This window comes from Protopterus annectens, chromosome 11.part0, assembly GCF_019279795.1.
Source record: "Protopterus annectens isolate FY-2018-M chromosome 11.part0, PAN1.0, whole genome shotgun sequence".
NCBI lineage: Eukaryota > Metazoa > Chordata > Ceratodontiformes > Protopteridae > Protopterus > Protopterus annectens.
Genome location: NC_056745.1, coordinates 6,841,477 through 6,867,721, shown reverse-complemented (window position 1 = coordinate 6,867,721; position 26,245 = coordinate 6,841,477). Strand labels below are relative to the sequence as shown.

General features: G+C 39.6%; 1 protein-coding gene across 1 annotated transcript in view; it reads left to right on the top strand.

Moving 5' to 3' along the window:
- The window catches only part of LOC122815110 (gastrula zinc finger protein XlCGF57.1-like), a 91,873-nt gene that overhangs the window by 24,646 nt on the left and 40,982 nt on the right, over nt 1-26,245 (top strand). The window contains exon 3 of the mRNA XM_044087353.1: nt 15,555-15,677. Within this exon, the coding sequence (XP_043943288.1) occupies nt 15,555-15,677 (123 nt within the window). The remainder of the gene's footprint in view (nt 1-15,554; nt 15,678-26,245) is intronic.

Here is a 26,245-nt window from a genome sequence, read left to right as displayed (position 1 = left end):
GCTAACAGGTGCAGGACTGTACCAAAAAGGGCAACATTCTGGATGTGTCCCTGACCAAAGTGGAAGCAGTTAGGGATGTGCAGGTGATGATGCCATTTGCCATCAGTGATCAATCTAATGTGTGGTTTAGATAGAAGATTGTCAACAACAAGGACAAAGATGGATGATGGTGTAGTATTTCAGAGTATTTGTTTATGATGATCTGAGGAGCTGGTCAAAGCCAAGTTAGGTAAATGAAGGCAAACTGAGGGACTAAGCAAGATGTAGGAATGGGCTTTGAGGAATGGGAAAAATAGAAGTCTACACAGGAAGGGGAGACCAGCAATTAGTGTAAAAGATTGGGCATTCTAAAAGTTAGAGGTAGTCAATGACAAGAAATCGGAAGACAACAAAGGCACAGTCTGAGAGAGACCTCCCCGGCAGGGTCAACTAAGGGAAAATGACTTCTATAAAGATATTGCTAAAAAGGGAAGAGAGGGACAGACCTGTCCAGAAAGAGAAAAGAAGAGAGGGAGATCACAGAAAAGTTGGAAAATTAAGATATTGAATATCTACTTCACTTAACCTTTTCCAAAGGAAACTGAGGAGAGACTGCCATGTTTTGAGGATGTAGTGCAGAGTGAGAAGATCAGTGGACAGAACCAAGATAGAGACGAAAAAAGGCTGACGGGGAACTTGCCTTCCGAAGGGAGCATAAAGCACAGATACTAGATGAACTATGTTCCAGGGTGCCCATGAATCTGACCATTATGTTACTAGACCTGATGCTGATTTTCTGTAGGTAACTGGGTACTACCAGCTTTGTTGATGAAGAAGGCAAAAGCTCTGAATATGGCTGAGGTGACCTGGGTTTGATTAGCCAATCAGGCATCTAGAGAAGCAGACATAGGGAGGACAGGAATGATGGTGCTTTGCCTGCTGCCCTCTCTTTAGTTGAGGACTAGGATCTGTTTGTCTGGGCACGTTTTCAGTGTCAGAATCTTTGATAGAGACTGGAATCCCACTGAAGGTGTTGTCTTTAAGGGTGCAGGGTCTATTAGTTCTTCACACGTGGAAGCATGGATGGACCAACTTGGTGTCTCTTACAGAGTCTGTCCTTAGTTGCTACTGGAATGCTTACATGGAACATGGGATCTAAGTAAAACAAAGAACATGATCCCTTAGTGTGGATGACATGGCACTCTGGCATGTTTGACTCCTCCCATTAAGACGTTATGGGACAACTGTTTTAGAATACTCGTCTACTAAAACAGGCAGATCTGTTATACTAGCAGAAGGAAGGCTTGATTGTCTGCTGGAGAACAGCTGTCAAAATGTCTTTAGCTCACTGACTCCTTGAAGAGTGTTATCATCGGGAAAGCAGAGTTCCTGTGCATCTTGTAAGAGTGGGCCTGTCTTTACAGCAGACTTCCCAGTACTGAAACGAGTACACTCATCACTGTTTTCAAATAATTTCTTTTTTTTTTTAAGTTTTTATTGGATTTTCAATTTGTAAAATAATCACAACAGTATTTACAGTTAGAGATTTGTGAATATAACAAATGAAGAAAAAATTCAACTAAATCTCACACACAAAAGAAAAAACTGTTTACAGGAGTGTCTATTAACCAACAAGTCCGTTATTATACACTACATTAAATCTTAAAATGCAGTTCTTTTTGCTTGTCAAGCAGATCTCTAAGTTTTGTGCAGGCATTGTAGCAAGAGGTAACCCTGGTTGTTCTTGACTTTAATTGTAATGATTTCCAGGTGACTTCAGTTACAATATTTATAAATTCTTTGAAGGAGGGTGTAGAGTCATTCTTCCAATTCTGAGTTGTAACCTTTCTTGGTATAGAAATGTGATATTTCATTTTTTAACACATATAGGAATAGGAGTGTTAAAAAGGATTAGTGATTTAGATAAAACAAATTTATCCCCCCAAAAAATTCTATAAAAATAATTCTGAAGTCCTGCTAAAAAGTACATAAATAAACTTAAGGCAGCAAGACGGCATCTACAAGTTGACATGATTTGCTAACGTGACTGTGAAATGGTCAGCATGGGATAGGCGTAGCTAATGTTATGAGGGAGTGCTTGCAAAAAGCTATGAAAAATATGATATATTTCCATTTCTACATTTATAATACACAAATTGTGTGATATTGTCATGTGTGGCAGTGTTTCTTCTTTTTTCTCTTCTAAATGTAGCCAAACAGTTGAAGGTTTTTGTTATTTTATTTTGTTATATTTATTGTAAAATATGTCATAGAATTTGTTTTTCAGTGATTTACCTTAGCGAAAGTAAAACCCCTGAAAGAAAACAAAAAGACCATTTGAATCAGATGATAAAATTCGGTTGAAACATACAGTCAGCGAATGGGATTAACTAGAGAATCTGTAAGATTGTAAGTTCTATAAAGAATCGTACCTTTCAGCTGTCCATATTTTTCAGTTGTGTCCATATTTTGTCTCATATTTTTATGGTTTGTTCCTCATAAAATTTGTGGTTTTCTGGCAAATCGCCGTGGGCAGATGTCACTAAATAATGACACACATTTGAGTTTCTGAATTCTTGTTCTTCAGAAAATGCATGCTATCATAAATCCTTTTATTTTAGAAACTTTCTAAGTTTATAAAAGCTGTAGTTAAAATCTGTCCCTATTTTGGACCTTTGTCCCCCCCCCCACCATTATTTTATGCTTTGTTCATATTTCTTGCACTAAGAGGCTAAGAGGTATGAGACAGTGCCTTAGAGGTATTCAATTCTAGATTGAGAGAATGTCTAGGTTTTCATTTGTAGTATCAGATAGTGCTTTAGAGGTTTTTGATCATAGGGTAACATTTCATAAGAGTACTCAAGTCTGTTAAAGATGTTAAAGGCAAGTGATGACAAATTACAGGAGGGTTTCATACCTTAAGTGTAGTGTTAAGAATATTAAAGGAGCTAGATCAGGGATTCACTACTGTGGTTTGCAGAAGCACACATCATCCTATAAGAGAGGGCAATTTGTGCTTCTCTCATTTAATATCATTCATTGACATGCATAAACTGCATGTCACTGCATTGCACACGACTATAAATTACATATCATTCATTGACTTGCATGTCACTGCATTGCACATGACTATGAATTGCATATCATTCATTGACGTGCATAAACTGCATGTCACTGCATTGCACACGACTATGAACTGCATATTCAAACAAATGAAACAACCTCTAAGCACCATCCCTTTTTATGGTGGTAAATAGCATGTTATGTAGCAGATGACACAGACTCGCACATGAATAAACACACACACAATTTGCCTACGTTACTCACCCCAGCAGCTATTGGACAGGAGACGCTAAGTAGAGCATGGTTGCAATAGTTTGCATCTCCCCTCTACTCAGGCTTCTCTTTTTGATAGTAGAGACCCTACAGGGACACACAGTCATAAAAACCTACAGAGACAGACCACACACACACACACACACACACACACACACACACACACACACACACACACACACACACACACACACACACACACACACACACATTCCATTATATATAGAGAACATACACGTACACATCAGTGCTGAATTCACAATCTGCCTCTCCATAAGCAGTCACAGGTATTGTAAGGCAACAGTCACCCAATGCACATAAACACCTGCACTTGTACCCTGGCAGTAAGTATTATGTACATGCACTGAAATACCCCACTCAGTCACGCTTGTGCACTGTTCCTGTACAGAACACAGACAGACAACCACATGCACATATGTACACACACACGCATGCACATACACACGCACATACACACACATGCACATAGACACATGCATACATGCATACCCTCATGCACTCCCACTTTAAGACTTACCTGGAATGATGACCTGTGCAGGTGACGCTGCCCCACTTCACCTTGTGCAGATTCTTCCTCACTGAAATGCATAAATGTGCATGCCTAAACTGTTGCACAGACTTATGCATTTTGTGCTAAACCACCACATAAACATATGCATTTTTTTGTAAACTGCTGCACAAACATATGCATTTTGTGCTAAACTGCCACACAGACATATGTATTTTGTGCACTGTTCTGCTGGATACTGTGTGGGAAGGACATCTGTTCTTCTTTGATTTTATTTGGAATGGACATTTGTTCTGCTTGAATTTTGTATGGGAAGGATATCTCTTTTGCTTGGATATTGTGTGGGATGGATGCCTGCTTTGCTTGGATATTGTGTGGCATGAACGTCTGTTTTGCTTGGATATTGTGTGGGATGAATGTCTGTTTTGCTTGGATATTATGTGAGATGAACGTCTGTTTTGCTTGAATATCGTGTGGCATAAATGTCTGTTTTACTTGGATATAGTGTGGGATGAATGTCTGTTCTGTTAGGATATTGTGCGGATGGTTGTCTGTCTAGTATATTGTGGGGATAGACATCTGGTCTGCTTGGATTTTGTGTGGGATGGATGTCTGTTCTGCTATGATATTGTAGGGGTAGATGTCTGTCTAGGATATTGTGGGGATAGACGTCTGGTCTGCTTTGATATTGTGGAGATGGATGTCTGTTCTGTTTGATATTGTGTGGGAAAGACATCTGATGTCTTTCCAAGATCACAGCTGTAGTATTCCTTACAAGACTGATATTCAGCCAAGGGTAGCCATAAGTCTAGCCAGCATACAAAAGCCTAGGTCCTTCCAAGCACCGTACATCTGATGTATGACTTAAGTCTGAGGATAAAAGATACATAAGGGACAGACATACCCTAAAACCTCAGAACGTCTTTGCCACCAGTTTGAACACCATATTTAGTTTTCGGTCTGTTTATTGTTTGTGTTTGAGGTGATTAACAAACCATGGGGCACATAAGTACCCCAGTGAGGATCCTTCCTTTTTCTTTGATGTACTACTTTGTTGTTAACTGCATGTCCTTCAGATGTCCACCAGAACAGGAAAATGTGATTGGGCGACAGTTTCCCCTTAAGGACTGACACAGTAAGTGTTTGTATATTTGGGTGCAGGACATAACCATTTGCGAGTTCTTCATTCCTAAGACCTTGCCCAGCCATTTGTCCTCTCTTCTGGTGTAGCTTGAGAACCAGTGTCCAGCTTATAGCTCAAGGCACGATGCCAGTTGAGTTTTCCCACCCTGAAGTTGAAATCTCAGAATGCACTTGCTCAAAGTACTCCTTAAAATGGAGAACATCGACATTTGTGCTGTAACAGAGACCTGGTTCAAGGCAGCAGAAAGTACCCCTGCACTACCAGGCTATAACTCATGCCACACCTTTTGGCCACAGAACTTGGACCGAAGCTCCAAAGGTGGTGGTGTTTCCATATTCATAAAGGATGCACACACCTCCAGACTGGTAGCCCAACATAAAGCATCAGAGATACTTCAGGTGCAGCTAACATTGGGTAAGATAGCGATTCAGGTCGTAGCCTGCTGTAGGTCCCCAATCATGTCCCAAGACTCACACACCACGTTCTTAAGCACCTGGAGAATATTAGGGTCCACCCTAACACTCGCATACTGGGGGACTTCAACTTCCTCTCCATTAACTGGGAAAACTACTCATGTACCAATACACTTGCCCAGCGTTTTCTGGAATTCATTAATTCCAATGCCCTGGACCAGCTCGTTCTTACCCCCACTAGAGGTAGCAACATCCTTGACCAGGTCATTACTAACATGGGCGACCGTTGCTCTACACCAATAGTCAACTCCTCCCTGCTTAGATCCGACCACAAAATAATCACCTTGGAAATCCACATCCCTCCCACCCCCCTGCGAAGGTAACCACCATGAAAAATGTCTCCAAAGCTAACTTTGGGCTCCTAAAAACAGAGGTGGCTAACTTCACGGCACCCACGCAAATGGAGAATAGTTGATGACTGCTGAGTCATACACCAGTGCACTGTACGAACACGTACACAAATGCATGGATTTTGCCATACCCAATAGAACCGAGACGCTCTCCTCCAAAATAAGGAAGCCAGTCTGGTGGTCCCCTACCATAAACAAACTCTATAACAGAAGGAGGAAACTGATGCGGAATAAGTTGAAGTCCCAAGACTGGAAAAATTACCTTATCAGCCTCAACAAAAAGTTGAGATCCCTCATCAAATCCTCTAAAGCTAGCTATGAAAACAGAATTGCAGCAGATAGTAAAGACAACCACAAGGCCTTCTATAGTTATGTAAAGAATCTCCACGGCAATACCCAGATTTGCTCTGAGCTACTGCACAATGGTACCTCCTATACCAAGCCAACAGATATTGCCAGTATACTGGCCGACAGATTCAGTGCCAACTTTACCACCCCAAAGAACCAATCACAATACCAGTAGATTGCCAGGCACCCAGTATTACTGCTGCACAGGTTAAAACAGCACTGTCCAATGCCAAGAATACAGCTTTTATGGGACCTGACAATATCCCTGGCTGTGTACTACATGAACTACAGAGTGAACTGGCACCTTACCTGTGTGCCCTGTTCAATCACAGTCTCACCTCAGGCTTTGTCCCTACCAAATGGTGCACTGCTACAGTCCTCCCTCTCCACAAAGGAGGAATGACTACAGACCCTGGGAACTATTGCCCCATTAGCCTGACAAGTCTGGAATGCATCATTATGGACCTAATAAACAAGGATATAGGGAATCTGCAGACTTTGGATCCCACACTGTTTGGTTTTGTGAAGGGTAGATCATGCATGCTCAAATTGGTCAACTTTTTTGAGTCAGTCACCAGAGCTGTGGATGAAGGCAATGTGGTTCATACAGCCTACCTTGATCTGGCCAAGGCCTTTGATACCATTCATCACTCCGGAATCATAGAAAAACTTACTAAGCTATGCATCAATCCCTATATCACTAGGTGGGTTGCAAACTGGCTCACAGAACCCACAGTGTAAAAGTAGCTAACCCCAAGTCAGACTGCCGACCAGTCACGAGTGGAGTTCTACAGGGATCGGGCCTGGATCCTCTCCTGTTTGGTATCTACTTCTCAGAAGTGCAGGCCAACATGAAGGGACTCTGGCTGACAAAGTTCACAGACGATTGCAAATTGGGAGCCATTATTAACTCCCCATGTGATGTTGACATACTACAGAAAGGCCTCACTAAGACCAATGACTGGTGTCAGAATCATGGCATTAAGCTCAATGCCAAAAAATGTGTCGTCATCCCCTTTGGGAAAAACCCTGTTCCCATGAATTACTACATCGATGGTCGTCCACTAAACATGGAAGGCATTATCAGAGATCTGGGAACACAGGTTGACATCAACTTTGCTTTTGACCACCACATTGCCACTGTGGTCAGAAAGTCCTTCTGTGTGGCACATCTCATTACTAAGGGTTTTGCATCCAGGAAGAAAGAAGTCATTGTCTCCCTCTACTCTTCCCTCATTAGGCCAGTCATAGAGTACAATGCCCCATTTGGCGTGTACCTCACTAGACACCTGCAACAACTGGAGAGGCTGCAAAAGTACCTCACAAAAGGGATCCAAGGCCTTACACACTTGTCGTATGTGGACAGACTCAAACTCCAACTGTGCTCTGTCTCATATCACCTACTTAGAGGCAATTGCTGCTTGATTTACAAAGCCATGTCTGACCCAGATCTATTAGAAATACTACATCTAAAGAAATCCCAGTACCTCCACACCACACGCTCCAGGGACCTCAACCTCATTACCACAATAACCCAGAGACTGCCCATGCTGTGAAATAGACTTCCCATACATGTCAAACAGAGCAACTCACTGGCCCTCTTGAAGAGGAATCTTGATGAGTGGATGGGAAATAGAAAATTCACCCCGGGGATCACTGCAGTGGCTCTACTCAACAGAGGCACTGAGAACTAAGGTCAGGTGTCACGATGCCAGGCTAATCCTATGAGCTAGACTTGTAAAGGCTCCAGGGCTATTAGCCTCATGCACACCTATGATGTCCAGCCTCTGTTAAAGAAGTCTAATAAATTGAAGGCAGAGACTTTTGATGTCCAGCCCCTACCAAACGTCTCTGCTGTGTGAGATATTGAGATCGGACCACCCAGTTATACTGCCAGTTCCCACTATCATGACCCTATCGGAGGCTGATATGGAGCGGGCCAGTTGCATGTCTTCTGGGGCCAAACTGACTTCCATTACAAATGAGAAGGGAGAACCAATGCTAGTTATTTCCAAAGGGATGGGAGGGGTTCCTCAGATTCTTGATTGTGTGGAAGTACCTGGTTCTCTTACTGAGGTACGTCAGGGTTCTGACCATCTGAGATTTCTGAGGGCTGATATCCCAAGAAAAAAGAAGCAAAAAAACAAGTATGTTTCTCCTGTTGGTATAGAGCCTCAAAAGAAATGGCAGGACTTTACACGGGGTCTTTTCAAGGCTGTTATGTCTTTAAAGTCCCCCCTTAGTGTTTTCCAGTGCTTTTTGCTGTTGGGATCCCATTTACCTGTACTTCTGTGAAGAGACATAGGGTATCTTCTTTGGAAGATGAGGAATCTGTTGCTTATTCTTCTCAGAGTTATTCTCCATTAGCCATGGCTTCTGATGAGGAAGACGCCATATCCCTGAATCTCTGACACGGAAACTTTCATTTGGGGATTCTGTAGTCAGAACAATGTAACACTTCTAGTGGGAGGGTGCCAAACTGTGTGATGTTCAGCAAAGGTAATATACCTTGCTTCAGATGGAGACCCCCAAGCCGTCTGCTATTCCTCTAGCTCTGGAACCTTTAATGGATACCTTTTGTTGCTGCATCTCAACTCCCTGATTCTCAGCCTCTTGTCCTTAAAAATACTGGTAGGTTTTATAAGATTCTATAGAAAACACAAATCCACCATCAAAAACAGACTGTAATACAGCAAAGCTTTCAGTTAAACAACTTTTCTCAATGCTAAAACAGTATATATATTACAACAAATTTAAATTAGAGCCAAAAGGTAACATGACCACAGCCAACTGTTACTGTTTTAGCATTGAGAAAGGTTGTTTAACCAAAAGCTTTGCTGTATTAAAGTCTACTTTTTGATGGTGGATTCGTGTTTTCTATAGTACTTCTCTCCAGTTTTCAGTGTACCAGTTGGTTGGCTCTAACTGAGGTTTTATAAGATAGTCAGAAGTTTGTTTAAAAGAATCCCACATCTGATCCTTCTGTTATTTCTCTTTCTGATGATAAACCAACTAAGCTGATTCCTTCTCCTAAAGTATTGCCTGCAGATCAGGACAGCAGAGCTATAGTTAAATTTTGAAAGAAGGTTTGTACTTCTGCTACCAGATACACACAACAAGGTATGTTTTATCTCTTCTTCCGCAGCTGAGTGAAGTCCTCAGTGATATGCCTGGTTCTGATCAACAGTCCCTGGCCTTAAGCCTGCTTGGTCCTGCCTCTTGAGAAGCTAGAGACACTTAGTACGGCTATGATGTCACTTAGTGCAGCTATGATATCACTTAGTACGGCTATGATGGCGCTGATGCTTCTTCAAGGACAGCTGCGTCCATTTTAGTTATTCAGAGCTATTCTTGGCTTAGGCTTTAGTCTCTTCATGAAGATGTTAAGGCCAAGTTATTGGATTCTGCTTTGGATACTCAAAATCTGTTTAGTTCAGCAGCTGCAGACCTGTTTAACATTTTACAAGACAAGGGTAAGCTTATGCAAGACTTAAAACAAATTTTCCTTGAGGAATTATCCTTCTAAAACAGGTCCTTCCCTCAGGAGACAACAATTATCAACCTGTTAAAGGTAAACATCTGTCTAAAGGTAGATTTCCTGACAAACTAGGCAAGGATCCTAAAACCCAGAAGCTTTCCTTTCCAGACAAATCTACTTCCTTGTGACCATCTTCCACTCTTTTTCCCTTTGGACAGATTCCTCTTTCTCAAAGATTGTCCCTGTCTTTTCCAGTTTGCCAGCAGATCACCACAGATGAGTGGGTTCTCAGATCACCACAGATGAGTGGGTTCTCAGATCACCACAGATGAGTGGGTTCTCAGATCACCACAGATGAGTGGGTTCTCAGATCACCACAGATGAGTGGGTTCTCAGATGACCGCAGATGAGTGGGTTCTCAGATCACCGCAGATGAGCGGGTTCGCTGATCACCGCAGATGAGCGGGTTTGCCAATCACCGCAGATGAGTGGGTTCGCTGATCATCGCAGATGAGCGGGTTCGCATGGCTGCAGGGTGTCTTGGAAGTTTATTACTACTTTTTCCTCAGTCCTTTAGGACCTTTTGGATCCGGGCACTATTCAACTAGTTACTCCCTCTCAAAGGGGCAGAGGTTTCTGTGAGGTTTCTATTCACAAATGTTCCCATTTCTCAGGAAAGGGGGCTTCTGGAGACTTAGCCTAGGTCTTTCTTTTCTCAACACCTTTCTTCTTGTGCCCAGTTTCAAAATGTTGACTATGCACTCTGTTTCTGATGGTTTTTTTGCAGTTTTTTCTGGTACCCTTGGATTTGAATCTCCACATTCCTATTCATCCTTTTTTCAAAATGTTTTTGAGATTCTCTGGCTCTTCCTCCTGTTACAGTTCTCCAGTTTACCTTTTAGTTTTTCTGCAGCTCTGAGAGTATTTACCAAGTACCTAGCTGTTGTGATAGCATGTTGCAGACTTCATGGCATTCAGATTTTTCCTTATCTGGGCAACTTGTTAATTCAGGCTCCCATTCCTTCTCCACTTGTAAAAGACTTTTTGAGTTCACTATGGGTTTCCTTCACAGTCCTGGATTCATTTCCTACTCAAAAGTCAATTCAAACCCTTCTCAACATCAGATTCCCTTGAGCTGCAGAATTCACACTCATTCTTGGACTGCTTTCCTTCCTATGGTCACAGTTTTGTCTCACAGAATTATTTAAAAACTTTCTTCTATTAACTTATTCATTCCAGCGAGGCTGTGGAAGTTTGTACTCTTAACTCCCAGTGATTGCAATCTGAACATTTTGACAAAATGAAATTATGACCTCCTATTTCCAACAAATGTTTATATCTCTGAAGCCGTATGAGTTACTAAATAAATGTAGATTGCTAACTGCTCAGCTCAAACAACTCTCTACTGTCGTATTCTTCATTAGAGTCTATATTAGATTTTATAAGTTATAATAAACACTGTCAATTTTAAGTTTGCAATACTTTGTAACAATATCTCAGTAACCACTTAAGCTATACACTCAGTCTCAGCAACATTTTATTCATCTATCTGTGAGCTTTCGTATCAGGCTAAGCAATTATATTTGTTACCTGGTGATTGAGATATTTTAGAAAAATATGAAAATGCTAACAGAGTAAACAAATAGTGTATGAACAATTAATATTGCTTAAATAGCACTAGACAGATGTCAAATATCGGTGCAGATATGGTGCCCATCATGTAAGCTTTAGGGTGAAATCTTTCAATAGCTTGTATGTAGTATGGTCTTGGAGTTAATATAAATGTGAAGAGAATGTATCAGACACCTAGAGGCATCAGGAGGATGGAACTGCAGAAACACCTGGAGGCTTCACTAGGCTGTAACAAGATAAAATGGCCTCTGCAAGAGAGATTTTAAGAACCCTGGGGTTCATTGCATCCTTTTGTTTCTGTATGCCAGACTCCATATGAGGCGCTACCAGGGTACCGCAAGGTGGTTCATTTCCAACATTGCTATTCCTTAGATTTCCGGAGTCCTCTCTTGCCTTGCCTAAGGAAGGATTTTGTATGGAGGATCAATCATGTTTCTCTCAATACAGGAATGCCTTTTCTGATTCCTCCCCTCTCTCAAGATCTTTTTATTGATGCCTCAGCAAAGCCTGGGGGGCTTGTTTCAACAATATTAGAGATGTGGTCTCTTTGAGAGATGATGAATCATGTCAGCTTCAAGGGACGAGAGATTTGATTCTGGCTTTTCAGATCTTGCACAATCTCTCATCTCCAGATCTCCTCCAAGAATTTACAGACACCGTAGTCATGTGGTACATCAGTTAGCAGGGAGGAACAAAGTCCTGTAATCTTTCCCATTTCACCCTGATGACGTGAGATGTTGCTGTCCAGTGTAGTTTGATTCTTCAGGCAGTTTGTACTCGCTCAGAAACATTGTGGTCGACACTTTGAGCAGATCCTCACAAGTGGATGTTATACAGAGAGGTCTTCTAGGACATTGTTCATCAGTGGGGTATTTCCTAGATGGAAATAGTTGCCTCCCTCCAGAACAGACAACTCCATCTGCTCTGTTCTGGGGTGCCAAGGCCATTGGCATGGAAAATGGGCACCGTGTCCTTCTTTTGGATGGGGATGTTTCTTTATGCACTTCCCCCTCTTCCTTCCTCTTCTGCCAATGGTCCAAATAAAGATTTTGTTTGACAGGCCAGAAATCTTGTTGATCTTCTTTTGGCCTAGAAAGCCCTGGTTTCCCCTTCTTTTCACCTACAAAAGGCAAACTTCACACGTGGTAAGGGCTCGCTCGTTCAGAAACTGTCATCTTTTTTCACTCTGCAGGTGACTCTTTGTGTGATAGTGTTTTAGTTACTTTTAGGCACTGTTTTCCTGAGGACATGCTGCAGGTCTTACAAGAGGCTAGAAAACAGAATACAAGAAAATCTTGTGTCTAAATGGAAAAGATTTTCTCTCTGGTAACACAAACAAGACCAGAACTCCTTTGCTGTAGGTATTCCTCTGGTTCTTTCATATGTCTGTGAGTTGATCAACTCTGGTTTGGCTTACCCTTCGGTTAGAGACAATTTGTCAGCCATTTTAGCTTGTCTACCCTTAGATGTATCACTATCTTCTCAGATTCAGGTCAAGCAATTTTTAAGATGCATCCATTTTGTGCTTGAAAAATTAACTCGGCCACCTTTTGAATCTACAGTTAGTTCTTACTTGAAATTTTGTAGTTGGAAACTGTTTTTCTGATGGCACTCACTTCTGCCAAGAGTGTTTCGGTCATGTGGTGGTTCCTGTCTTTTTAGCTTTTCATAAAGATGGTGTTTCTATTTGGCTTAATTCTTCCTTTATGCTAAGGTGGTCAGTAACCTGTCTTTGAAACAGTCTGTTAATCTTCAGTCCTCATTTCCTTCCCCACAGAATGGTGGGGAGAAGATTCTTCATTCTTTGAATTTACACAGACAATATAGATTTTATCTTGACAAAACTAAAGCTATTAGATATTCTGAGCAACTTTTATACATTTTCTTGATGAAACTGGACTGGTCAGTTTCCATTTCAGGCCATTTTTCTTTTTGTTATTATTATCATGTGAAACAGTTCCCTTCTTCTGTTCGAGCCCACTGTACTAGAGCAGTTGCTTTCTCTCGACCTTCTTGAAGGGCTTACATTCTAAGTCCATTCTTGAAACAGCCACAGTTTCTCTCTGGCTAAAGTGTATTCTTTCTTTTCTGTTTTATTGGGTGGACATTTAGTAATGCATGTAGTTACCCCTCGACTTGTATTGCTTTTGCTTTCCTGGGGCAAGTAAGTTCTGAGGTTTTTAGCATATGTACATAGATACACACATCCCATGTGTCCCTTATGTCCTTTAACTTGGGTCATAGGTGAGATATACGGCACTTGGAAGGTCCTAGGTCTGGTATGCTGGCTGGATTGTGGCTATCCCTCGCAGGATAACCCTCTTATAAGGAATACCGCATTAGGATACATACTGTTATGTTACGTTCTTACACAGCTGTACTTTCTGCCTGGAATTTGTGTAGGAAGGACGTCTGTTGTGCCCTACCTGCAGGTTGATAACAGATTTGCATGCAGCTCCCAAAGCTCTTACTGAACAGGACTGTGAATCGTGACAATCTTGTGTAGTACACAACCTGTCTTGCACTTCTATGGATAGTGACAACCTTGTGTAGTACACAACCTGTCTTGCACTTCTATGGATAGTGACAACCTTGTGTAGTACGCATCCTGTCTTGCATTTCTTTGCATACTGTTCTGTGACTCCCAACTATTATTTAGTTCAGATCTGTCATGCACCATACTTTTGTCATGTGTAATATCCTATTTTCTGCCCTCATGGGTCATAGTTATCCATAACGGTTATGAAGAATATCCAATTCTAGACCTACTTTATTGGTGCAGAGCCATTGTAGATGTGCTTCTACTTCACATGATTCAGATTTGATTCCTTAAAAATTATTTACTGAATATTGTACTGTTTAGTTTCATTGGTTCATGGGTAGTTACTAGGCATGCAGTTCAGGAAACCATTAAGGAGCCTAACTTAAATTCCCTCATGTCCCAAATTAGAGTTGGTTAAGTGACGTGCTGAAGATCACATGGTATGCAGATGAAGGTGGAAAAATTCAAACCCTGTACCCCCGGTGCTGGAGCCAGCTCATTAACAAGTTAGAGCTTTATTCTTCTGCACTAGAACCATCTCATTAACAAGTTAGAGCTTTAGTCGTCTGCACTAGAACCAGCTCATTAACAAGTTAGAGCTTTAGTCATCTACACTAGAACAAGCTCATTAACAAGTTAGAGCTTTAGTCGTCTGCACTAGAACCAGCTCATTAACAAGTTAGAGCTTTAGTCATCTGCACTAGAACCAGCTCATTAACAAGTTAGAGCTTTAGTCATCTGCACTAGAACCAGCTCATTAACAAGTTAGAGCTTTAGTCGTCTGCTCTAGAACCAGCTCATTAACAAGTTAGAGCTTTAGTTGTCTGCACTAGAACCAGCTCATTAACAAGTTAGAGCTTTAGTCGTCTGCACTAGAACCATCTCATTAACAAGTTAGAGCTTTAGTCGTCTGCACTAGAACAAGCTCATTAACAAGTTAGAGCTTTAGTCATCTACACTAGAACCAGCTCATTAACAAGTTAGAGCTTTAGTTGTCTGCACTAGAACCAGCTCATTAACAAGTTAGAGCTTTAGTCGTCTGCACTAGAACCAGCTCATTAATAAGTTAGAGCTTTAGTCATCTACACTAGAACCAGCTCATTAACAAGTTAGAGCTTTAGTTGTCTGCACTAGAACCAGCTCATTAACAAGTTAGAGCTTTAGTCGTCTGCACTAGAACCAGCTCATTAACAAGTTAGAGCTTTAGTCATCTGCACTAGAACCAGCTCATTAACAAGTTAGAGCTTTAGTCGTCTGCACTAGAACCAGCTCATTAACAAGTTAGAGCTTTAGTCATCTACACTAGAACCAGCTCATTAACAAGTTAGAGCTTTAGTTGTCTGCACTAGAACCAGCTCATTAACAAGTTAGAGCTTTAGTCGTCTGCACTAGAACCAGCTCATTAACAAGTTAGAGCTTTAGTCATCTGCACTAGAACCAGCTCATTAACAAGTTAGAGCTTTAGTCGTCTGCACTAGAACCAGCTCATTAACAAGTTAGAGCTTTAGTCATCTACACTAGAACCATCTCATTAACAAGTTAGAGCTTTAGTCGTCTGCACTAGAACCAGCTCATTAACAAGTTAGAGCTTTAGTCGTTTGTACTAACTTAACTGTTAGTCAGTTTTAGGGTATTTGGATCATCTGTCGTGTTTTCATGTTGAAATGATGGACTCAGCATTACAGCACAAGTCATGTGATTTTTTTTAAATATAATAACATAACTTATCTTTTCCCTCTGCAGGGTACAATGTCCCAAAAGAACATTTATTCTTACTGCTTGAAAAACATGCGGACATCCTACCAAAATCTGTAGAAGGAGAAGTAACCCCTCATCAGCTGAACTTTTCAGATGATCCCCACAACAGTAAGTATAAGGTTGGTTTGTGATTTCTCCTGTTTTTCCTGTTAATGCTAAAACCAATTTAAGGTGAGAGACAGTGTGAGGTTATATATTAATGAAGATCATGTTCAAAGAAAGAAGGGAAATGTTGTTTGTTAATGGAGTTGCTAGCTGTTACAGTGAATGTCTGGTTAAATGTAGACAAAGTAATTATAGACCTTCTAATCTCACTCCAATCCCAGAAAAGGTTCCATGGAGCATTTTTGGGTAGGCTTGAACATTTCCTGGCAAGTAATTCTCTTACAGGTGACAAGCTGTGTGGCTTCACTCAGACGAGATCCTGCCCATTGAACATGTTCCAGTTCTTTAATGGCTAGACACCGAGCTGGATAAGGAGAAAGTATTGCTTGTGGAGTACCTTGAACTATAGTAAATCGTTTCATATGGTTAGGGGGGAAATCTAAATCCAATGGTATGAATCTGGGATTTAAAGTGGTCAGTCTAGAAAGTGACTGAAAGCAGATATGGCGGTTTAAGGTCTATATGTGGAAAACCATGTGATCAGAAAAAACGGAACAAGGTTTTGTGCTTTGACTGTTGTGGTTTAATATGCCATTTGTTAGATATCATCCTGAGGTAGGAAACTGTGATTAGCTCATTTGCTGATGTCAGTAAGACTAGTGTGCTGGTAATGGATAGAGGAGGTAGACATTAGAAGCATTTATTAACTGGCAGGATGGTTAGAGAGGTGGCATATGACATTTATGTTAAAAAAGCTAAATGTTATGTACTTTGGGGGAATAATACAAGAAAGTATACATTTATGGAAGGCAGGCTCCCTGTATTCACTGGAAAAGTTTTACAGTGGAGGGGGTGCTTAGCTATGCCTTGATGAGCCAGCTGAATACTGAGGTGCATTGCTTAATGTGCAGATTCCCAAATTACTGATGTCAACCTGTCATTGTACAGATGAAGTTCACTGATCAATTCTACTGGCTATACAAGCAAATACAGTCAAGAAAGAGAGCAGAGACATTGATGAAAAGGATAATTCTGTTTAATTAATGAATTCATTATAAGTAAAATTAACTTGGCATCATCCTAAGCTCCAACTCTCATGTGACTCTAGACAGCATTTCTGTCTGTAAGTATCCTGGCTTGGACACCAAGTAGGGCATATTTGGATGTGGCACAGTGGGTCAGTACACGTCTTCTGACTTGTGCAATCTGACAGTTTTACTAGGCCAGATGACCAAGACGGAGGAGAGGCCACTCAGGCTGGAAGGTAGCGAAGCAGTACTCTTTATTTTTTGTTGACTTTTGAGCTACCATTCAAGTAGAACAGTGGGGCTTGAGAAACATCAAGAAACTTATTCACATAACTTGCAATGATAAGGATAGACTAGTTCCCCCTGAACAGGGTCATTAGCATTAATGCCAGGCTACCCATCCAGTTACGGTGGGATAAGGATAGACCAGTCCCTCTGAACGGGGGTCATTAGCATTAATGCCAGGCTACCCATCCACTTACTGTGGTTTGCTGTAAAGATTTCTAGTCTCCTAATGGTTTGATGTGTAGAGAGAGAGTCTATACCAATGGTGGAGGGTGCATTGGGTATGAAATCTGACATGCCAGCAAGTATTGGTGGTCTTAGAGTGGAGGTTTATGTCTTTGGATTGAAGAGTAGATGAGCTGTTTGATCTAGTAGGTTACAAATGTAAGTGGACTTTCACACTAGGCAAAAATCACCTCTTAGGCACTTATAAGAGACTGAGTAGAGAAACAGAAATATTAATTTTTAAGGCTAGTTTACATAGCTTAAACCAAAAAAAAAAAAACCATAACAAATAGGAGTCTTTTGTAGTAAGTTGCACAATGTGTTAAAAGAGGAATGTTCCTAAAGGGACATGGTATTTGATAATCATCATTTTGAAGGAAGACAAGGATATCCTTGAATCTACAAGATATGCCATGACAGATTAGCTAACTGACACAGAAGGACTTTTTGACTGTACCCAGGACATGGCAGTTGAAAGAGAGCTCTTTGCTGGGGGGGTTACCCTGGCTATCAGTAATTGGGTCTGCTTTACAAAGAAGGTCAGTGATATGGTAACACAAAGGGATGTGGATATTACTGATGGTAACTGTGCTATGTTTCTTAGGATTTGGGGAAAGGCCATGATTAGCATACCAGTTGTAGTTCTGATCTAGGTCTTTGGCTGCTATGGTAAGGATTGACAGCTGCACCCAGTGTGCATTTGTCTGCAGATGTGGTTCTCCCCAGACCTTTGATGTCCAGTTTTAGCTCTGAAAAGTAAATACTAAATTGTAGAGGATACAGTATTAAACCCTGGTTGGTGCCTCTAATAGCATTTCCACAGCTAAAAGAGATACTCATCTATTTACACTGTGTTAGTCCTGGTAGACAATTGTCTCTCTAGAGGACAATGTAAGGCAAATGTTGAAACTAGAGTGCATGCTTATGATGTTTGCATGGAAATTGCTGTAAGGGTCAAGGCAGTATGGACAGCCTGTTCTTTGTCTAAAGTGTTTGACTTTTCAAAATGAAAAAAAAATCATCCAGGTTGTGCTGACATGAATTACACTTAAAAACATCCAGATTGACTGGGGTCAAGGGTATGGAGGTCTTATTTTATTTTTATTTATATAGACAAAAAGGAGTGAACAGAAATGGAAAGGTAATGAGATATAAGTGATTTGATGAGAGTGATAGCACCGAAATGAAGTTTGTGTAAAAGGGTTCACTTCTAAACTCTGTGCATGTGTCTGTGTGGGGGGAGTTGTGGTTGTCAGAGTTTAGGGGCTAGTGTGGGGAAAAAGATGATTTGGCAGTAATAGTTTAGTCACTGGTGTCCATATTTGAGTGGGAGATCTGTATCAATTTGTTAACTGCACAAACAGTCTTCAAATTAAAGAATGAAACTCTGAAATATTAAACAACATAAAAAAATGCTAATTATATGTACTAACTTCAAAACTGGACTACAGCTGTGAAAGGGCAAGATCCCAGTCCCTACTGCACCATGATCTCAAACAAACAGTTGCTTCCACATTTCGACGTGCCAGACCTTTTGATGTTTTCAGTCTGTGTGGTGAACTGTTAAGATAGACCTAAGTAGGAGTGGATTGTGAGACATGTATTAGGTTGTATGATGAGGTTTTAGGAAAGACTTTGTATAGTAAAGATGAGAATGAGTTAAGAGTAAGGCTTTTGTTTGGAAGAAAGAGGCCTACAGAAGGTGAGATCTTTGTTTGATAGGGAACCGTCAGGCTTTACAAGGTTGTGCAGTGATATTCTTGAAGGGATGAGTTTGAAATGAAATGGTTCATTTTATTGGAGATGATAGTTATATATTTTTTTGATGATGTGGCAATGATGTGTAGTTTGTTCTGTAGGTGGACAAGTACAGTTCCTTGCATGTTATTTCATTGTGGTTCTGCAAGTAAAAAAGTTGAGTCAAGTCAGATTCCCAGCTATTTAAATTACTTTATTTCTATGGGTGAATTATTTCTATCTGCGATGTGAAGTGTGCAGGGGAGTTTGCCACTTATATTGTTAATCAGTTCGGTGGTAATGTGTTCAATAGCTTTACAGGTAATGCTAGTGGGACTGCTAGGCCTGCAGTTACTGGAGGGGGGGGGTCAACTGTGGGGCTGTCCTTGTGGAGGGAGACTGTTCAGACCATTTTCCATGTTTCAGTTCGTAGTCTATGGAAAGGCTAAGTTTAAATAGCTTTAGGTGAGGCTGGGATATGTGATGTTTGATATGTGCAAGCAGTCAGCCTGAAATTTTTTCAGGACCCTTAGAGCTAGTGATATATATATATATATATATATATATATATATATATATATATTGTAAAGAGCAGAAGCCCTTCTGTGGGGATGTATTGTGTGGGACATGTGAAGTCGGAGCTAAATTTATTGGCAAAGATATTAGCTTTAATTTTTGGGTCACAGTGTGATACACCACTGGAGGCAAGTTTGGAGAATAACTGGGTGCTGGTTCTAAGTTTTCTGATGTAGCTGAAGAAGGTCCTGTTATTCTTTCAGAAGCGATTGTAAATAAATAATTGGGTTTGCATGCTTTAACTGTATGACTAAGGCCTGTGTTTAATACATTTATGTTGCTTTTATAATAGGGGATAGTGATTTTTTTACAAAGCATCAGGAGCTTTTTATTTTTCTTGTAGAGGTATACAGTGTTTTACCTCGCTGACTTGTTTTTTTTTAATTTATTACTGTTCTTGTGGTAGATAGGAGTTACCTTTTCTGTTCATCTATTTTAAGGGACTAGCATACTGATGTGTGTGCTGAGGCAAAAGTGGAATCCAAAATAACTGAATTTATTGGAATAAGCTAGTTGTAGAAGTCCAGGATATCTGTAAATAATAATTAGGTGGATATATCCCAAAGTACTGTGTTTTTTATGGGGGGACGGGCTGAAAGCAGAAGCTAGCTGATCAGATTTTGCCATGGAAGTGCAGGTAAGGTGGGAACAGTTTGTAAGAACAAGGTCGAGAAGGTTAACACTGCTGATGAGGGTGCGATTCGCAAAGCCAATAAATGCCTGCATATATTTATTGGAGGTTATATAAGTTTGATACCCCTGGCAGAGGGGTTCAGGTAATCTGTGTGCTCTGTAGAGAACATGGTGGAAGACCTGTAGCTAACAGTGATGTGATAGGTAGTATCTACTATGAGACAATGGGATGAGTAATATAGAGGATTATGACTGGGTCTCCAATCATAACTGGCTTATTATGTGTTTGAGACATAGACACCAATAAATTCAGTGTGAGAGCAAAGCTTGATAGGTGAACAATGGCATCCATGTTGAGTGCACATAATTAAGGGTTATGACCAGATACATGATCATAACTACTTCTAGTGTTTGGAGTTTTATCTGCTTCACATACTACTGGCTACAGAAAAACAAAAGCACTAAGTGTTTTGCCAACTTTCAAAGCCATAAAGCACTCAGCAAGTGGTATCAGAAGAACAGTGTAATTCAGACGCTGATGTTCGCACATACGTTCTAGACCTCTCAATTGTCCAGATTTTCACCTCATATTTTTGGTCTGTTTCTCATAAAATCTGTGCTTTTCTGACAAATAATTGAGTATTGAAGTCACTAAATAATGACATACATTTCAGTTTCAGACTTGATATCCTTCAGAACAAGCAGGTGGGCACAAATCCTGATATTCTAGCAACTTTCTAAGTTTAGAAGAGGAAGTCAGGGACCCATTACTGGCACAGACAGCGGAGAGAAACAATTTGTTGCTGCTGTTTGCTGGTCAGTACTGCAGGTTTGACTGCCCAGTCCGACCTTCAGAAGTTAAGCATGGGGTGCTTAATGTTTAAGATTAAGTCACACACTATAGCACTGCTTAACTAATTTGTCTTTTTCTGGACATCAGAGTGTAATCACCATGTTCCTTGCACTACAAGTGTGTGTACTCCTTTGTAGTTTCCTAAATTTCCTGAACATGTGGTAGGCACAATACACAGTCAAGGAGAGATTGCTGCCATTGCTCTGAAACTGAGTTGCAGTAATTAACACAAGTATGGATTCTGTCAAGGTTGAAGTAATCTTGAAGCTCTGACATTTGCTGTTTAAGCTTTTAGCTTTAAGGAGAACAACTGTGGCATTTTTCGAACTGAAGTTATGTTGGTGTGCTGTTGAATTTAGCATTGTTTAAAATGGTACTGCAGGAATGGCTAACTGAAAGCAGCAGTATTTTAGAGCTCCATATAACTAGTTAAATAAGACAGGAAAAAATATTCTTTTTTTTTTCTTCTTCAAAGTATACAATCTTATAAATAAAGGACTAATTAAGAAACTTTGGTGATGTTTTACACATAATTTCCTGTCAAAAAGCTTGGAGATGCTCATTTTAACAAGTGAGTACAACTCCAGGAATTCACACCAGGATGCTGCCTTAAAGAAGGAACTACAATAGATGGCATCTACCCTGCAGGAGTTGTCTTTGAAGATGGATGATTTTAAAGAGAACCTATAAAATCTTAAATCAAACAGTCAAAAACAGGCTGACACCCTCAAGGAAATGCTACAACAACACCAGACAAGGATAACAGAAACAGAGGTTTCACTAAATGACTTAGAAAGCAGACTTAAGGAAGAGGAAACATAGAATGAACTGCTTCTTAAACAAAACACTTGGTTTGTTAATAAAGTAGATGACTTGGAAAATAGGGAGAGGAGAGAAATCACATCAGGATTTTCAGATTACCTGAAAACACAGAAGGTGAGGATATTGTTTCCTTTTTATCAAGCTGGATCCCTGACTTTTTAAATTTAAAAGAAGGACTTTCCTTTGGCACAGAGCTCTTGTGACACCTGTCACTAACTCAAACGCTCCTCCCAGGTCAATAATTATCAAATTTCTTTCATACTTGGACAAGGAGCTGATTTTACGATCTGCTTGGAGGAAGGCACCTCTAAAATATAAACAGAGCCTGATAAGATTTGGTAACGACTATTCATCTAGAATAATGGAACAAAGGAAAAAAGTGTGGCCAGTGATAACGTTTCTGAAACAAAATAACATCAAGGCACAACTTGCATATCCAGCTAAGATAAGAATACTGTATGCCAACGAGATGAGGACTTTTATTGACTTAGAGGAAGCCTCTTCATTTATTAAAACTAATAATGTGATTACTTTACCAGAAGACATGGATTGGATGTCACCTTCTCTCAAGAGAACAAAAGAAACAAATGTCTGGACAGACGTCAAAAAGAAGAAGCATAAGACTGACACTGTTACAACCAAATCTCTCAAAGCACCTACTATGGTATGAATTGTTTTAACATTACTTTAAAGGAGCAATTTTACTGTTTGGAAGTTTAAAACAAAGGTAACTAACTACTGGGATCTTTATCTATATTCTTTGAAAATAGATGACACATGAGAGTTTTCACATTACCTCAGGTATGTAAAACAGGGTGCTTTTCTTTCACAGAAGGAGGGTTATACAACACATAAAATATTTATACTGTAAATTAACATACATAGTAAATGTGTATTTTCTCTTAATTTTATCTTTTCTTTCTCTCTCATCTCTCTTTTCTCATTATTAATTTTAACTGCATCTTGTCTCGCTTTCTAAATTCTCTGCTATTTACTATACTAATATAGTCTGTATATATTTAATAACTCATCACCTATACATAGATAAATAATAGTCTAAAATAATCTAGTTTTAAGTTAGACTAATTGGAAAAGTGAACATAATTAAAGTGTTATTACAGTATTTATTAGATGAATGACAGACACTGTTATGCTTATTGGGTCTGGAGACATGTTCGTGATTGCTTCTGAAATGTTCCGTTTATGTACAAATATCCTTTGAATTATTTCCTTTTGGACTGCAGTGGTGGTGCTGCGGTAGCATTGTCGCCTCACAGTAAGACGTTGTCCTGTTCGATTCTCAGCTAGAGCGTCTTCTGTGTGGAGACATGCGTGAATGGGCGTATCTTCATTGAAGGCTGTGCATCAGGGCCGGCAACTCGGCACACAAAAATCTACTGCTAATCATTAGCGGACTGGAGTTCCGCTGTAGTGACCCCTAACCGGGAAAAGCCGAAAGACACAACAACAACATTAACAAATATATTTAAAAAAAAAAAAAAAAAAAAAAAAAAGGAGGGAAAAAGGTACTGTTGGTTAAGAGAAGTGACGCTTTCTTTACATTCTATTTGCCTCGTGAACTATTTCAGTTTTTTTTTAACACACTGCTCAGAAACCACTATGTTTGCATTGCCATGGCAACAGTAAACAATTTCAACAGTTTCTAAAGACACTGTGAACCTGCGAAGTGAAATTAGCCTTGCAGATAACAAAACAAAAAACAAGAAAAAGTAATGTTTAGTTACTAAAATGAAATACAACCTAAACAAGGTAAAATAAATACATAACAGGACTATTTGTAAATATTTTACGTTTTACCCACATCGGATTACACATTTCTGAAAGCATAACTGAAATGTCCCCAAACTACATGTGCACTTAATTAAAAAGTATTGGCCACGGTGGCGCAGCAGTTAGTGTTGTCGCCTCACAGCAAGAGGTTCTCCCATTTGATTCTCGGCTGGAGTGCCTTCTTTGAGGAGTCTGCATGTCCTCCCCATGGTCGAGTGACATTTAAAGACATGTAGGTAGGTGCGTGCGTGAATGGGTGTGCCTTCTTTGAAGGTGGGGCATCAGGCTGGCAACTCGGCACCATAAAAATCCACTGCCAATCATTAGCGGACCGGAGTTCCGGTGTGGCGGCCCCTAACCGGGAAAAGCTGAAAGACTCAATTTAACATGCTGACTCTACAAGCTGTCTGCACTGTAAAAAGTTACATTTTATATGTTACTTGAACTTGACAGTCTCTAGAGCACATGAAAAGATAAGTATTACTTTTTGCAACATGTTAACTTTGCAGTTACGTCACACTCTGTACATTCTCACTTGGCAACTGATAGCTATTCATTTAAAATATCAAGTTAAATATTAAATGTGCCCTTGAATTGCTATTGACATTTTGACGAAATATAATCTGAACTGAAAAATGAATGACTTGAAAGAAGTGATGTAATGCATAGATTTCAAAGACAGTTCTTGACACTATAGTATAAGTAGAATTGTATATATACAGTGAAGAATTGAAATGTTTTAGTCTTTCAGTTAAAATAACTTACTGTCAACATTTTGCTATATCAGAAAGATTAAAGAGCTAGGAAATTACTATTATTTATCTTTGTAATGTTTATTAGACAGATGTTAAGACTCTGCTTTGTTTAATGAATTGTGACTCATGTTTATGAGGAAACGTGGACTCAATCAGATGGTATTACAATAGTTATTAGCTTGATGGTGGACACTGTTATGCTTAATGGGTTACGGGACATGTTGGCGATTAACTCTGAAATGTTTAGTTTATTTACATGCTGCCAGTTGAATTATTTCCTTTAGTATTAAAAAAAAACCATAAAAGGTGGGAAAAATGTACTGCTGCTTGTGTGAAGTGAAACATTTTTTTCCATTCTATTAACCTAGTGAACTGTCTCAGTTTTTTTAACACGCCTTGAGTAGGAACCACTATATTTGTGTTCTCATGGTAACAGAAAACAAGTGCGGCAGATTTTATGGGCTCTATGAATCTGTGAAGTACATTTAGTTTCGCAAATAGCAAACAACAAAAAAGCAATGTTGCTTAACTATTAAATTGAATTATAACCTGAGGAAGGGTAAATTAGATAACTTAATAGAACAACTTGTAAATACTTTATAAATTACCCACATTGGAATACACATTCCTGGAAACTCAACTGAAATGTCCCCAAATTACTTGTGAACTTAAATGAAACTGCCTGATTAAAAAGCATAAGTTAGTTTAACAACCTGAGTCCATAAGGTATCTGCAGTCTAAATGCTACATTTTATATGTTACTTACAAATGACAGTCTCTAGAGCACACAAAAAGATACATGTTACTTTTTGCAACATGTTATATTTGCACTAACCATACACGCTATACTAATTCATTTGGCAACTGACAAGTTATTCATTTGAAATATCAGTCTAAATATTAATTGTGCCCTTGAACTATTGTTGCTGTTTTGATAAAATATAATCTGAACTGAAAAAGGAATGATTTGAAGAAGTAAGTGTTGTACAGACTTCAAAGATACTTATTGACACTACAGTACAAGTAGAAATGTATACATGCAAGGAAGAATTGAAATGCTTTACTCTTCTAGTTAAAATAGCTTATTGTTAACATTTTGCTTTATCAGAAAATTTAAAGAGCTAGGAAATTATTTTTAATTTGTCTTTATAATCTCTACTAGTGTGATGCTAGTCACTGATTTGTTTAATGGATTGCGAGTCACGTCCATGGCAGACTAATGAATGTTATTTCTGTTTACCTATGTTTGCTGAATTAATTTTATTAGTACTGATTTAAAGCAAAAAAAATTGGGGAAACCTCTGTTTTTGGTTAAAAGAGAAGAGGCTTAAGAGTATTCTAACTGCCCTGAGAACTCTGAAAGAAGCTCTAAACACTATTTGTTTAACACTTACCTAAGGCAAATCTTGATTACCACATGGATACCTACACATTCATCCTAGACCTGATGTGATTACCCATTCTGGAAGCAGGGGGTGTCTTATGTAGGGTGGGAATGGTCAGGGTGATCATAGTTTATTGATAGACTCTGCTTTGTAAATCTATAAATATGTAAAAACACTGGAATGTAGGGTGCCTCTGCTCAGAGTCAGGGTATCACTGATAAGCCATGTCTTTTCATAAGTTTTAAGTTGAAGTTGATGAGTTGAAAAGAAAAATAAAGGAGGGAAGTACACCTACAGTTAATTTATACTTAATTGGTAATCACCCATAATCTCCTACCAAGTCTTTTTTACTCAAACTATTCTAGTAATAATCCATTCGTTGTTGGATTACTATTCTAGTAATAATCCATTCGTTGTTGGATTACTTGGTGTATGTTCCTATGTTGTGTTTAATTTACCCAAAATGACATATCTGTCATGT